This window comes from Tyto alba, unplaced genomic scaffold, assembly GCF_018691265.1.
Source record: "Tyto alba isolate M040663 unplaced genomic scaffold, T.alba_DEE_v4.0 Super-Scaffold_3, whole genome shotgun sequence".
Lineage (NCBI taxonomy): Eukaryota > Metazoa > Chordata > Aves > Strigiformes > Tytonidae > Tyto > Tyto alba.
Genome location: NW_024881304.1, coordinates 19683440 through 19698620, shown reverse-complemented (window position 1 = coordinate 19698620; position 15181 = coordinate 19683440). Strand labels below are relative to the sequence as shown.

General features: G+C 55.0%; 1 protein-coding gene across 1 annotated transcript; it reads left to right on the top strand.

The window, feature by feature from the left end:
* Nucleotides 1-232: 232 nt before the first annotated feature.
* SSUH2 (ssu-2 homolog) lies at nt 233-5698 on the top strand. Its single transcript, XM_042799882.1, has 7 exons — nt 233-331; nt 417-465; nt 1819-1877; nt 2384-2406; nt 2798-2878; nt 4356-4448; nt 5527-5698. The coding sequence occupies exons 1-7, from the start codon at nt 233-235 to the stop codon at nt 5696-5698; spliced, it is 576 nt and encodes a 191-aa protein (XP_042655816.1).
* Nucleotides 5699-15181: the final 9483 nt, after the last annotated feature.

Here is a 15181-nt window from a genome sequence, read left to right as displayed (position 1 = left end):
GGGCACAGTGCTGCCGTGCCCACCCCCACTCCCTTTTCTGGCCCTTCTTGGAGGGGGTAACGCCAGAGCGCTGAGCAGCGGGGCGCTGGGAGTGCCCTGCGGTAGGCACCGTGGGGCAGGTCTTCCTTCATGCTAGCGTCTGTTCCACTTCCGAGACTCGTCAGATTACTCACAAACATCGCCTGGGCCTTCCCTAAAAAATAAGCCTTAGAATTCTCCAAATAATGGCAAAATGCCCTTTGGCTGTGAAAGTGCCAACTGTTTCTTCTTACGCAAGTTGCCCTCAGAGGCAGAAGAGTCTGGGAATGCTCCCGAGACCCATTATGAGCAAGTCACAGTTCAAATTTAAATGTCTGCTTTGTGCAAGTTGTCCTTGTGGGAAGCGTGTGATTTTTCTCCTCTAGTATTGACTGGAGACGTTCAGTGAGCCGAGGTTAAGCAAGCGGGTGTTTGAGCCCTTCACCAGTAAGTGACTGCCCTGCATCCCACTGGAATAGCCCTCGTGGGACGTGCCCCACACCTCGGGGCTGGGGTCTGCGTCCGTGCTCGCCGTCCAGGGCTCGTGTGGCTCCTGGAGATGACCTGAGCCTGGCTTAACATGCATGGGGTTTGTCTGATCCCTTGGGACCATTTGCATGCTGTGGGGCCCATGGAGCCGGGGCCAAACGCTTTCCTTTACAAGCTTAGTTTGCGTCGCTCGTGTTAGGGGAGGTTTTGTGGCATGCCCCGGGGGCGGAGGCCCTCGGCTCCCTGCCTCCCACCGAGTGCTTGTCGAGCTCTGTGATGGGCACCCGGGTGCAGTCGAGCCCTTTAGCAGCCTGCTGAGGAGTGCGGGGCAGCCCTGCCCCTGGTTTTGGGGTGATGGCTGATCCCAGGGGCCCGCACCGTCTGGTTGGGGGGGGGGGGGGGGGGGGGCTGCGCCATGGCAGCGGGAGGATGCTCAGCACCTCCGGGGGTGGCACGGAGCACGGAGGGTCGGTCCCTGGTGCGATGGAGGGGGACGCGATGGAGCGCCAGGAGCCGGCCAGCACCCGAGCACCACCTCCAGCAAGGTGGGTGAGACACCGTGCCCCTCCTGCAGAGCCCGGAGCAGCCGGACCCCCCCAGGGACACCCCCCTGGGACCTGGAGGTCGGGGCTCCCCCACTCTCCCAGGGCCAGACGCGGTGCTGCTGGGTGCCGTGCTCAGCGCTGGTCAGGATGAGTCCGCGCTCGCCGCCGGCTGCTCCCCCTCCCCGGCCCATGGGCTCCTCGGGGCTCGGGCACCTTCCCCGGGACCCTCGGCTCCCTGGGACAGTGACAGGCACCTCGCTACGGTTCTCATTTTCTGGGGTTTTTCCTCATTAAACCTCAGGAAAGATAGCCAGAGATCCCTTCTTCCTGGTGTTTCCTTCCTCTAGAAGTTTAAGGACAAAGCTCGCTGCAGCCTTTTCAAGAAACAGCATTGGATAATCTTTCCTCTTTTGTTAATTTTATTTCTTTTCACCGTTAGCAGAACATTTGTTTGCATGACAGTTCCCATTTAGCTTTTGACAAGTTCTATAGCTGGTCAATTTATTTTACTTTTTAAGTGAAATGATGAATAAAGAAAAAAAATTACTTTCTTTTGCCAGCACTACATAGACATTGCCCTTTGTTAAATAATTATTATTTATGACTCCTTTAATGGATGTACAGCACAATTTTACGGTGTCGGATTCTGTCCCGTTAGGACCAGAATTTTATCACTGAATTTAGATGCAGGAAGAGTGCCTGTGCATAATATGAGGTATCCAAAGTCCCTGGGCAGCTCTGTGCATGAATAATCTTCTGATTTCAGGACACAGATGCCGTGGTCACGGCCGGTCCAAGTGCGGGCTGTGCCATGGGGCAGGCCGGGTGAGGGGCTGGGAACCCTCTGCCAGGCAGCCTGCCTTCCCTCTTCCTCTGATTCTGGGGTTCGTTTGCAAAACCCCAGATGTTCTAGCTTAGTGCTGTGCTTGTCCCGAGGGCTGGAAATCTGAGGGTGTGTTCTGGTTTATTCCCCCTTTGCCCCGCCGTCCCCCAAAGCCCCTGGGGGTTCGCTCCATTTCCAGCGGAGGTTCCCGGGTCCTGCAGAGATGCCGAATGGGGTTGTCAAAATCCTGCCCAGGTGGCAAAGATGTCCTGCCCCGTCCTCAGCCGATGGCCTGCGAGCTGTGGTGGGGAGAGGGGAAGGGGAATTTGCTTCTGCTCCGTTGAAAAGAGGTCAGATCCTACGCGGGAAAGGCAGCAGAACGCTTGCTGCCTTTCAGATGTGCTCAGTCCCGATTCCGGGGTTTCTGCGTGGGAGAGGAGGTTTAACCCAGGGATGTGAGAACAGTGACAAATCCGCCCTCCTCTTTTTTATTTGTTCTTCTGCACAGATATTCCCAGGCAGCCGACAGATGTATTGTTATTGCAGAAATTTGCCGCTTAATTAAAGTTAATCTGATTAAATGCGAATACTTAAATAAAAGTATACTACTAGCTACAGGAATAAATAACAGTGGAAAAAAACCCACATGTGTAAGGAAAAAAGCATTTCAACCTAGATTGTGTGTCTAGTTTCCATCACTGGTGAGTTTGACTGGAACAGCTCCTTAATCCAGGGCCACGATTGATGAGCTATTTTGTACACTTCACTTACAACACACGTACTTGGCATATGCCTTTCCCTGCAAGCCCGAGTTAGCAATTATTTTGATAACGCACATGAAAGCTTTTGATTTATAAACCTGACGTGAGTTTATTCTCCCAGTCACCGCCTCTTTGAATTCTTCGGTGTGTTTGCCGCCGAGGTGTGCCGCGCGCAGGGGGTCCCGCCGGGGGCTGAAGCAGGAGGGGAGGTGCCAGCTTTGCTCGGGTGCAGGGCGCAGGAGGTACGATGGGCTCCGCTGCGCGTCCCTCGGCTTGGCTCCTTACTCCGTGCTCACTCACGCGGTGCTGTGGGTAGTACAAACCAGTCCTCCCGGCCCCGCTGGCTCGGTGGAAGGGGTCAGCGGCGGGAGGAGGAAAAGGCTGGGGAGTTGGTAGGGGAAAACAAGCCCTTCATCCAGTGTGCTTGAGCCAAAAAAGCCCTTCGAGCCAAAATGACTTCACTGGCGTGCTGCTGGCAGAGGTTGCAGTGCAGAGCTCTACATGCCCGGGTGCTTTTTTTATTTTCTACCGTGAAGATCGCCTAACAGATAAAGCAGCACAGCAGTAGCTTTATTCTCCAGGAACAAATGGTTAGAAATAGCCTTTCCCCCCTCCGATTTTTGAATGATCTTTCATTCTAACATCTGTTATTCAGTCTGTGTGGCCCACCCTCAGCATTCAGAAGCCAGACTGGTATCCCAAACTTGCGAGAGAAGCTCTTAAGCATTTGGAAAATAGTAATTTTTTGGCTCGCCTTTCTTCCATATTTTTTAGCTTTCTGTTACGAGCCGGTCACCTTTCCCAGCTTCCCCGGGGAACTGGAGAAAGCTTTGGGTTTTGCGGTGAAAGCAGACTTTCCCAGGCCTTCAGGAGCTGCTGCAGGAAAGAGGTTTCGAGTGTCTCCGGGTCGATGCTCAGCCTCCCACGCCGGGTCCCGGAGGGCTCCGCTCGGCTCCCAGCGCGGGACGGGCGGCACCAAACTTCCCGGCTGCTCTCCGGTCCCGTTCCCTCTGGGGACTCTCCGGTCCCCCCCCTTTGGTTGGGCTTTGGCAGGTTTCATGGCCAGCGCAGCCTCGACTATGATTGCCACCCTCTGTTTTTGCCAAGCATGAAACTTAACAGGCTTAAAAATTATCTTTAAGTGGCAAAAAAAGAGAAAGCACTGTTCTAAAACTGTTTTGTTTATGTGGCTCCATTAAGCTTAAAATAACAGAGATGGTATCGTGCATAATCATGGCAGTCATTTTAAAGCATGAATCCACTGGGGCTAATGATGACTTGAAGAGCCTTAATGAATCAGTTGTTAACTGCTGCTAATCTGTGTTGCATTGATGCAATCAAAATGCTCCATGCATAAGCATATGCCTCCTGCATCTGTTAGAAGCACAGGCAGCAGCGTCTTCAAAGTGACACTCGCCTTCCGACCGTTGTGTGGGGAAATTGTGATTATCCTTAATTAGATGTACAAATACATTCTTTGACTAATTCCACATTTACAAATAGATTTGAGGCTAGCATTAGTCACTTGTTTTTCCCAGCAAATATGTTACATCCCTTGAGTCACAGACCGGGGGAAGACGTATGTGCGGTGCATCTGCTGCCATCGACTCCTGTAGCTGCTGACCCAGCTGAGCTGCACAAACAGTCCGAAATAAATCACCCTCGGGTCTGCAGGCCTCTGAAAGTGGGCAGAAAAAATCCTTTCTGTTGGATCTAAAGGCGCAATACCTGTTCTGGCCGGGGCAGCAAGACCTGTGCGACGTGTCAGGGAGAGAAAAAGCTCCAACTTTTCAAGCAGCTGGCGGTAACCTGGTAAGCAGCATGGGTAGAAGTTCAGAGCTGCTACTTTTATTTCTTATTTTATTGCCAGGCTTGGGAGCTCAGCTGGGCTCCCTAAGGGGAGGCTGGGAGCGTGTTTATTGCTTCTGGTCAGGCAGAAACAGGGGCTCAGAGGGGCAGCTTTGGTCCTTAGCAATGGATCGTCTTGTCCACGGGCCGCGGTGGGAGCTGCAGTGGGTTCACAGAGGTAAAGGATGGCCCAAGGTCACACAAGAAGTCAGGACTGGAGACGGAGTGGCTGAGCCTCTGCCTGGCAGACCCAAAGCCCCCGGTAGCCAGGGGCGAGCTGGGGCAGTGGCCGAGCTCCTTTTCCTGGGGCTTTCGTGACGGCGCAAGGCTGCGGTGTTGCCCTGGCACGTCCCGTTTGGGAGCTCTAGTGCCAGAGAGAGCAAATAGGGCTGAAAAGGTCTTAGCTGGTGAGGTTCAGCAAAAAGCCATTACCTGCCCTGCTGGGTGCTTCCTGAGCACTTTCCCGTTTTTGCACAAAATGCCTTCAATTGCCCTTGTGTGAAGACCTGCATTTTTCAAAACACCATCTCCGTCCATCCTGAAGGATTGGAAATTGCTCCAGCCGTGCCTGTCTCGCTGGTGGGACTCCTGGGGGGGGGTGCGGGGGCCCCGGAGCTGCACTAGCCCAGACAAGCACAGCTCTGTCAGACACGACCTTCAGCTCCTTTGGAGGCCACCATCAGCCGCCGACCATGCCCATGTCCTGCAGGTCACAGAGCAAAATCCTTCCCTGGCAGAGCTGCTGTGGCTTTGGAAAAGGAATGCAAGACCTCTCCTGCAGCAAGGGGTTAATAGGTGCAGAAGGCTCTGAAAGCCGTAAGGCAAGGTGATCACCATGAAGGTCTGATTTTGGGCTTATTTATGCAAGAGTCATCCATGGCTGTTACATATACAAGGTTATTAAGAAACTCATGTGGGAGGGCACAGAGGTTAGGCAGGCGTGACTATTGTCCTCGGAAATGAGGGAGCATCCAAGCATTACTCGGGCATTTAGAAAGAGCCAGAGCCTGGGTCATCCAGTTGTTTTCCCTCTTTCTTGCAGGAAGAACGATGTCTTTGAATTTGTTTCTGAGCATCATCTGAACTTCCCAGGAGAGCTGCTCAGCAAAATCGGCGGAGAGAATGTATTTAAAGATGAAAATGTGGTGGTGAGGTTGGCTCTCGGGGCCGGAGGGGTTCCCTCCCGGAGCGGCTGTGAAGGAGGGGGGGTGTGAAATAGCTTCCAGTTGCGGTGGCCAGGGGCTGCTCTGGACACGGGGACATCCAGTGCCCGCTCCTGCAGCAGAGCTGCCGAGGCCCCACTCGCGGGCCACAGCTTTTCCCTTTTCAACATTGCTTAGGGAGCGATGGGCTTATGAAATCCGGCGAAACTGAGTCTTTTTCCACCCGCAGCCCCTGGGAGGTCGCGACTTTGCCCCTTCCTGGGAGGGGGGCCAGGATCAGAAACGCTTTGGCGGGAGCAGGGGGACGCGGGGAGGGGGTGACCTGCGCGGTCTGGCCGCGGTGGCTCCGGGCTCCTGCCCCTCGGGCAGAGCCGCCCCGGTTTCCTCGGGATTGATATCGTTGGGTTTTCCGCCTGACGAAGCGCAGCAGCCGGCAGCGCTCAGCCACCCCAGGTCCCTTTTGGTGGCCGTTGCCAGATTTGCAGAAATGCCCCCCCCCCCCAACCCGAGCGGCTCTCCTCTGCATCTCTGCAGCCACCACGAGACACCCCGCAGCACGGCTGTCCCCGGGGCTTTTCGCATTGACCCTCGTGCATTTGCCACCGCCGGCTCTGCGGGGACAGCGCATGGGATGGCAGCTCTGCTCCCCCAGCCCCCCCCCCCCCCCCCCCCCCAATCCCGCAGCCAGCACCGATCCTGCCAGCTTGGCAGCCCGGATCCCGCGCAGAGGTGCTGCTGCTGGGCTGCCGGGGGGATCTGCGGGTGCAGGGCCCCTAAACGGGATGTTCATCAATGCTGGACGTGTCTCGTCCTCCAGCTGCCGTGGTACCGGGCTGCCGGAGGGAATCTCCGCATACCTGCAAAAGGCTGGGGCAAAACTGTCTGAAAATGTCCTGTCCTACAGCCAATGCCTTTTCTGTACTGCTCAGTCCCCAGCTTGATTGTTTTTTGTTTTTTTGTTTTTTGTTTTTTTTTAAATGTGAATGCAAATGACTGAGGATTTAACTGTGCCTTTTTATTATTTATTAGTTGTTTTGCAGTAACCTGTCGAAACTTTAGTCATGTACCAAGACAGGGAGATAGGCACCATCCAAGCACAGACCAGCTTTCCTCCGGAGAACTATTATTCAGTGCCATACATCTGTAGCAAAGACTTTGCATCTGGTGTTGCAGAATCCCTCTGGGATCTGAATGATGCTTTAGCATCTGACTTACTCTCCAGCGAATGCTGTAGCTCTGAAGCCCTGTGAGCATTGAAATCAGTGGGCTTCTCACATAAATGGCTATCACTCCTGGCTGTGCAAGCAGGAGCTGCATTCCTGACTAGCTCTGCATCACCCCCCAGCTCAGTATTTATTCTGTAAATTGTCCACATGCTGGGGGAAAACAGAGAAGCTTAAAAAAGCCTTTCAAATTTAAACATGGAAGAAGGTGGCGGGGAGTCCCGTTGGGGCAGAGTCACCCAGTGCCAGACTCAACCAAACCTGCCAGGCTGGTTAAAGTTAATTTAGATTTAACCAAACCAGCCGCTCCCGGGGCTGCCCTGCTCCCCGGGCAGCGCTGACCCCAGCCTGGGGAGGCAGGGTCCTAGGCTGGCCACCTCCACGCCTCGCCGGGGCGGGACGGGGATGCCTTTGGGCCTTCGAGCCCAGCATCTATTCCGTTACGCGCCCAGGCGTGTGCCGCACAGCCAGGGTCCCTCCTCGGCACGGGGAGGGGTTTCCTTCTCGCGGCTGTGCCCCGTCACCCACTCCCCCCACCCCTGAGATCCCCCCGGGGCCTCGCAGCGAGCCGGCGCTCGCCTCGTCCTCCCGCGTCCCCCATCAGCGCGTCCCCCCGCCTGCTGCGCCCCCCCCGGGGCTGCTGCTGCTGCCGGCCTCGTCAGCTTGGTCGGACACAACAAGGTGCCGAGAATAGGAAACGATTTCATTTTTTATTTAGAGGTGATCTTTAGCAAACGAAAAAGAAATTGTAATTACCGAAGAAATCTTAATTATCTAGTGAAATACCAGGATAATAATTTTTCCGACACCTATTGAAAGATGTAGGCGACTGTGGTTATTATTGTTCCTTTTACCTTTTCAAAGCCCTGGCAAACATTATTTATTACCGCTATTTTAATCTTGGAAGCTAATTTTGAATAAACATTAGGATTCCACTCCATCTGATTCTCGCTAGAGTGCTGTAATCGCCGTTGCTGCTATTATAAATGTGATTGCAAATGCAAAAGTTTAGCTAGAACATACTATCTTTTCACCCACAGGAAAGAGAAGGTTTCACATTGAAAACACGAGTAAACGGAAAGACCAAAATAAACTTAAAGGGAGATGGTTTGATTTTCCATGTGGCCTGTCAAAACCAGCACTTTGGCAAATTTCTGTCCTCCAACTTCATTCCAGCCTATAATTCCCACTTCTCAGCATCAAAGGCAGTTTGTTCACTAGCTCGCTGCGCACCCGCCAAAGGCTCCTCCCGCTCCGTGGGAAAGTGGGTGCTGAAAGCCCCCCGGCACGGCGCGGGGTCTGCGCTGAGCCAGGACCCCTTCTGCCGGTGCTCTCCCCGCCGCTGGATTTTTCATCCCCTCTCCTTGCTGCTGGCTGAAGTTCCTCCGCTTAATAATCGGCATCTTTTGGAAGAAGCTGGCGGAGGAGGGAGGGAATCTCTTCTCTTCTTGGCTGACGCTGGTGTGGTTTCTTACGGCGTTGGCCGGGTGTTGGAGGTAAATACCTCTGGGGGGAGAGGGGCTGGAGCCCGGCAGGCTTTGCGGGGCTCATTGAGCTTTATTTAAAACAGATTTTGCATGTGGCTGGACCAAGAGGGGGGAGCCGGGGTGGGGGCCTGCCCTCGGTTCCCAGGGTGGAACCCCCTCCCGCTCCCAGCCCACCGAGCTGCTGGAGGGGCTGGGGGGATGTTCTGGGCTCGAGCTGGCAGGGGTCCTGGCTGTCCCCAGGGAGAGCGGTGGGGGAAATTCACCAAAACTTGGTGTTAGGGAAAAGGGGGGGATTGCTAAACTCGTTCTGCAAAGAAAAAGAAGGAACAAAGCTGGGCCCTCCATGAGGAGATAAGGTGCCACCGAAGCCCTGACACCAGCCTCTCTCCTGTAATTCAGCCGTGAATAATAACCACCAGATCAGTGGAGATGAAAGCAGCTTCCCTCCTTCCCCCTCAGCCAGGGAAGGGAGCCGGGCAGCGGGGGTTAAACCCGCAGCAATCTGTGCTGCAGCCCAGGGCCAGCACCCCTGCCCGCTGCTGCGAGGGACGGGGCTGAGGTGCCGGCAGGGGCTGTGGGTCCCCACCAGCACCCTGACATCCCGGGGTGAGGACGGGGAACCGCCGTCACCCACAGACCCCACCAGCACCCTGACATCCCGGGGTGAGGACAGGGAACCGCTGCCACCCACAGACCCCACCAACACCCTGATATCCCGGGGTGAGGACGGGGAACAGCCGTCACCCACAGACCCCACCAACACCCTGACATCCCGGGGTGAGGACGGGGAACCGCCGTCACCCACAGACCCCACCAACACCCTGCCATCCCGGGGTGAGGACGCCGTCACCCACAGACCCCACCAACACCCTGACATCCCGGGGTGAGGACGGGGAACTGCCGTCACCCACAGACCCCACCAACACCCTGCCTTCCCAGGGTGAGGACGGAGAACTGCAGTCACCCACAGACCCCACCAACACCCTGCCTTCCCGGGGTGAGGACGGGGAACCGCCGTCACCCACAGACCCCACCAACACCCTGCCTTCCCGGGGTGAGGATGGGGAACCACCGTCACCCACAGACCCCACCAGCACCCTGCCATCCCGGGGTGAGGACGCCGTCACCCACAGACCTCCACGGCGCGTGGCCCGGCGGCGTGCGCTAACCCACCGTGGACTGGAAACAGGGCTGTAAGGAATTAGCTTAAAGAGCTCCAAATGCAGCAAAGGAGGTCGAGTCTGCAAAGAGCAGAACATGCTCACTCCGTGCTGCCTGCGGCTAGGGGAATTTTTGATGGCTGTAGTGATGGGCTGGCGGGTCTCCGTCAGATTTGCTTTGCCCCTTCACAAAGCAGCAGCTCGCTCGGACCTGCGGGGCTTGTGGCTGAAAGCGGTTGCGTTTTTCCTCTTTACACATGTTGGTCTAAAGCGAGATACAGCGTCTGCCCCAAGCTGCTTATTTCGTTGGAGTTTTTCCTTTCCCAGCCTCAAACTATTGAGCTAATCCCCATCACAGAAGTTCACTGCCAGTATTCAGGGAAGTTTTAACTCTACTCCAGCTACAGGGTCAAAAATAAGGTGTCCGTGCTGGACTACCCCTGTGGTGCTGCTGCGGCTGCGCCATCCTCGGAGGGTGCTGGGAGAAAAGCACAATTCCTGCAGGGCTGGGGGGTGCCCCACACCTTGCCCCCCCACGCCGGCTGCAGCGAGGTGGAGAAGGGGGAGAAAACCACGACCCCCCCCCTTCCCCCAAACCGCTCGTATCGCTGAGCCGGGGCCAGCGCCAGGCCTGCTGCTGGGTGCAGGATCAGGCCTTTGGGTACAGATCCCCCCCGGGGATGGTTTCCTTTCTCCTTGGGATGCTGCGTCGTTGAAGTGATGCACATTGACAGGGACGTTTTCAGTCCAGCTCTGCAGTTTATGACCGGTGCCTGCCTTTCCCTGTTTTATTTGTCAGTTTTCCTGAGTTACTACATAATCTATAATGATATACTTCAAAATCTATCCAATTAGCAAATCCAGCTTCAAAGGATTTTGTTTTAAAATGCCCAGTAATACCATCTGAGAGGTGGTGGTATCGATACGAACATTATTGTCTAAAAATAAAAGGCTCTTGCGGTGCCCTGGGGCGGCTGCAGTGTGGGGGGAGCAGGAGGTTGTGGGGGGAGGACGTGGGGTGACCCTGGGGGGACACAAGCTCTGCCCCTGGGGACAGCACCCGCTCCCGGGGCCTCATCCAGACAAGGGGCATGGGCTCAAGTGCCTGCGGGAGGCGGTTCTGCCACATCCTCCCCTTTTTTATCTTGCAGCATTTATCTCAGAAAAGCTTGCAGGGGAACCTCGGCTCGCTTTGGGTTTAAGGCTAATTTAATTTAAGTGCAAATACTTGTGTTTGCAGCACGGAGCTTGAGGAGACGAAGTAAACAGACCCTAAAAAGTTCAGAAATGTTCAAGCAAACAAAAAGACACCAACACTCATATTTAAAAACAAACCAAACAACCCTCTTCTCCTCCTCTGTGATTTTGTTTTTTTTTTTTTTTATATCGTTCTTGTGCTGTTTGGGGCCTGCCGGGGGGTTTCGCCTGGGTGGTACTGGCAGACTGCTGCAGGCACTGGAGTGACCGCTGAGTTTGTAGGGTATCACAGCAAAACCCGCGTGGGAGGGACACAGCTCGAGGGGCTGGGAAATTTTTAAAAGATAAAGACCCATATGTCGGCTCAGACGGGGATTGTGAGGGGTGAGCCCAAGGAGAAAAAAAAAACGACTGGGGAAAGACGTGTAGCAGCTGACCAATTTTAAACAACTGAGTTGAAAATTACTTTGTGCAGGAAGTGTTTTCTAATGCTGGTTCTAAAATGAAAAAACCATGTGGGTTCTGCTCATGTGTAAGCAGAGAGGATGAGAGGGAGCACGGGAGAAAGGAGCTTTCCTGATTTTGCTGGGGGGGGGTGCAGAGACACAGGCAGCAGCTGCCGTCCCAGCCCCGAGCGATGCTCCCCCGTGTCCCCTCCAGCCCCGAGCGGTGCTCCCCCCGTCAGCCCTGGCCCCCAGTGATGTCCCCCTGTGTCACCTCTGGCCCTGAGCGATGCTCCCGCCGGGTTTGGAGGGGGCTCTGCCACGGCCACCAAGTGCCCTGCAGCCAAAGGGAACACAGGCACTGACACCCACTGCCTTAAAACACTGATTTAAAAGGGTGTTTTGTTTTTTTTTTTTCTTTTTCTTTTTTTTTTTGCTGGCTAAGCCTGGCCTGGCTCTTTACCCTCTGCATCCCCATATAGCTGTGCCCCAGGACACCACTCAAACTGTTTCTAACAAAAGTTTGTTCAAGCTTTAAAAATCCATAAGGATGTCATTTTTTTTTTTTATTATTTTTTTTGGGCATCCCTTCACTTTAGCACTTCAAGACTCCAGAGCAGAAAGGAGGTAAGAGCAGGTTTCCCCAGGCAGCACTGCAGGATGCATGTGCAAAGATGTTCTTTCCCATATATACACATATATATATATGCATATACACACACGTGTATATATACTTACATATCAATGTGTGTCCTTACATAGCAGTACATATTCATTTTTCTCTGGCCTGGTGCAGTGGAGCGGGCCAGCACGGCACATGAACCCAGCAGGCTGCCTGCCTGGCAGTGACAGATTGGTTCAGGCAGTTGCATCTAATGCAGTTTTAGTCTGGCCTTACTCAGGTTAAACAAGTCCCTGACCTGCGTAAGGCTGAAAAATGACCCGAGGAGCCAAGCCTGCGGCTCAGCGGGCGCCTTGTCGCAGCCGCAGCCAGGGCTTGGCTTTGTCTTGTTTGAAGGGTTGAACCCGGGCGAGATGCTCCCGCACCCCCAGAGCCTTTTCAGCCTCAGCTCGGCCACAAAACCGTGGGGAGACCCCGGCTGCTGCACGTCAGCAGAGAAATGGGTACGGGCCGGGGCACAGGCAGGAGGTAAATTGTGGAGGGGAAGAACAACAGAAGAGGGCACAGAGGGCGCAAGTGGCTCCCGTAGGCAGGGCTGGCCGGGGAGGACGGGGTGCAGGGGTGCTGAGGGGTGCGGGGCTGGGACCGTGATGGTGGGGGCAATGCCCTGCTGAGGTGATGGGGGGCAGCAGGGAAAAGCCGGCAGGCACCCCCAGGCAGGTGCCCGTCCTCTGCGGAGGGCTGGCCCTCGCACCCGCGGCGGGCACCTCGCCGGCTGGGACCACCCAGCACCACCGCGGCAAAGAGGAAAGGAAGGAGGGTGTTTGTCTTCTGAGCCACCAACAGAGAGGGGCCAGACAGTTTGGATAAACTTTAGAAGCAATCCAAATAACCTAAATAATCCTTCAGGCCGGATTCCTTCTGGACTGAGCAGTTGCTAGTGGCTGGTCAGAAACAAATACAAACCCGACTTCGCTCTCGCCGAGTCATTTGTGAAGCACGAGATAAGCTTCATCCTCTCTGCTGCTGCCGCCCGGGTGGGAAGGGCCAGGCGGGGTGTTCCTGCTGCAGAGCCCCCCCTAATCCCGCCGGGGTGGCCGCTGGGCACCCTACGGCTGCGCTAGCCCCTGTCCCAGCCCCCCCAGGGCCAGGGGTGGGGGGTTAGGGCACCGCGGGGCTGATAAATTGTCCTGGGTTGAGTGAGTGGTGGGGTTTTGCTTTTTTTTTTTGGTGGCAGGGGAGGGGGGGTCAACCCAGGACATAAATGCATTCTGGGGCTCAGGGGAACCTCTGAGGGACGAGCATCCCTGGATGAAGGCACATGTGGGAACGAGGGACCAACACCCAGCGCCACCTCCCCCCGGGACAGCCTTGGCCCGGGAGTCCTGCCATTCCTGGTGTGTTTTTTTTTTTTTTTTTTTTTTTGTTTTAATAGAACTTGGACTATATTTAGATCAAAAATAAATACATTCTTGGCTTGAGCACACTTTTCAATGCCTGATGAATGAGCAGGACCTCTTTCACAGGAAACTATAAAATTCCTGGGGCGATGGCTTGCCTGCGCCGGGGCGAAGGGAAGCAGAGCTCCGCGCCGCCGCCCGCCTGCCTCCAGCTCCGATGTCCTCACCAGCAGAGTGGGCTGGTCATTACTGTTATTAATAACTGCACTACTATGTTTATTATTACTGCTGCATGGGAACGAGGAGAGAGACTTGACGATGCCGAAATCCTTATCCTGTGTTTTAAGGAAAGCAAAGCTTTGTATGGCCTTGCAGGGTGGGAGCAGGGGAACCTGGCCTGGCTGGGCTGTCAGAGATGCTGTTCGGGGACAGCACCTGAGCGGGGCCATTTTCTGCCACCTCTTCCCCTCGTGGCCCCCAGCACCATAACGAGGGATGCTCGGGGGCCTTGGCTAGCTCTTTAATTTCTCTTTATTGACTTGCTGCCTGGGAATTCATCCGGCCTGCTCCTGAGCACACCGAGCCTGCGTGCCCGGGGTGACAAATCCCACAAAGGCAGGCTGCAGCTTGAGCACAGCTCCAGGTTTGCGCGAATTGACCGTTGTTTCAGGCGCTGCAGCACGTGCTTGAGTAACGTCTTGGTGGGGGCCGCATCTGCGACCCAAGGAGCAAACTCTGCTGGGCGAGTACAAAGCTTCCCACCGCCCCCTGAGTCTTTGAGGGTTTATAAAACAAGTTCAATCTTTTGACACAACAGCCCCTAAGTGCAATTTCATCCAATAAATACAATAAATTGGTCTCAGTAACCGTGCTGTCAGCTCATCCTCTCCTGTTCTTGGTGGCGGGGGGAGTGCAGCATCTCAGAGGACAGGATGGGTTCCCGGTGGGTTTGGCTGGGGTCCCCCCGCAGCCCCTCTCCCTCCATCCTCCACAGCTCCAACCTCCCAGTAACCCAAACACCTCCTCCCTGCCAGGGGGGATGAAGGCTTGCACCGAAGCCTACCAGCTTCCCACCAGATCCCCTGCGACCCCCAGGGCCACCGATGCCTGCTCCAAGCCTGGGAGCTGCAGGCAGGAGCGTGGGGTCTGGGGGAAGGAGCTGTGTGCTCCCCTTCCCCACTTCTTCAGCCCAGTTTAGCTTCCTCCACGTGTTTTTGCTTCTAGCACCTTTAAAATAACATTTCTGCTATCCCCCTAGAGCAGGTTCATTGCTTTACATTGAAAAGCCAAAAGCACACTGAAGAAACTCCTCAAAAAACAGTATCTTCCCAGGAAAAAAAAAAAAAATTCTCACTGCATTGATCTGTCCATCTATCTTAGCCCTGAGATTCTTCACATACTGACCTCCTGACACAGCCTGCTTTTGTGGAGAAAACTGCTCTGAATTAGGCTGCTTTTCCCTCATCTTTCCAGGTCCTGAAGGGTTTTTTCCAGCATCTGAGGCTGCGCGGGGCTCTTTGCCCTCTCAACATGGTAATATCATATCCATGTTTTGCGCTTGTTAATCATCAGTCAAACTCCCATTTCAGGACATATTTTCACTGAAATGCTGCCTTATTTGGCCTTTTCCTCTCCGCGGTTCCGGTGACCTCACCCCCCGAGCAGCGGATTGAAGCAGCTCTTGCCCCGGCGAGCCCCCGCGCAGCGGCAGAAGGAGCCGCGGGGCCGGCGTCCCCTCCGGCGGGGACCTGGGGACAGCGGGGCCCTGAGCCCGGGACACAGAGGGTCAATTTTTTGCCACGTCAGTGGTTTTCCTCTCCCTGCCCCGTGGCTCCGGCCGAGCTGGCGGTGATATCTACTGGTGACGAGGCCGAGTAAATCGGTGGCAGCGCTGCGCTAAATTAGAGGTGCTATTTCCTCTGGTACACGCCAGACATCTTTTGCCCTTCAGAATAACAATGAACCAGCTTCACAGCTTACACGAAGGCTTCTGCTCTAAATC

What these genes read in the sequence shown, in the direction of transcription:
- SSUH2 (XM_042799882.1), top strand. Translation starts at nt 233, where the DNA reads ATGCCCTTTGGCTGTGAAAGTGCCAACTGTTTCTTCTTACGCAAGTTG. An exon ending in CCGAGACCCATTATGAGCAA is followed by an intron (nt 332 to 416) that starts GTCACAGTTCAA and finishes TATTGACTGGAG; the next exon opens with ACGTTCAGTGAGCCGAGGTT. An exon ending in TCGGGTGCAGGGCGCAGGAG is followed by an intron (nt 2,879 to 4,355) that starts GTACGATGGGCT and finishes TTGGATCTAAAG; the next exon opens with GCGCAATACCTGTTCTGGCC.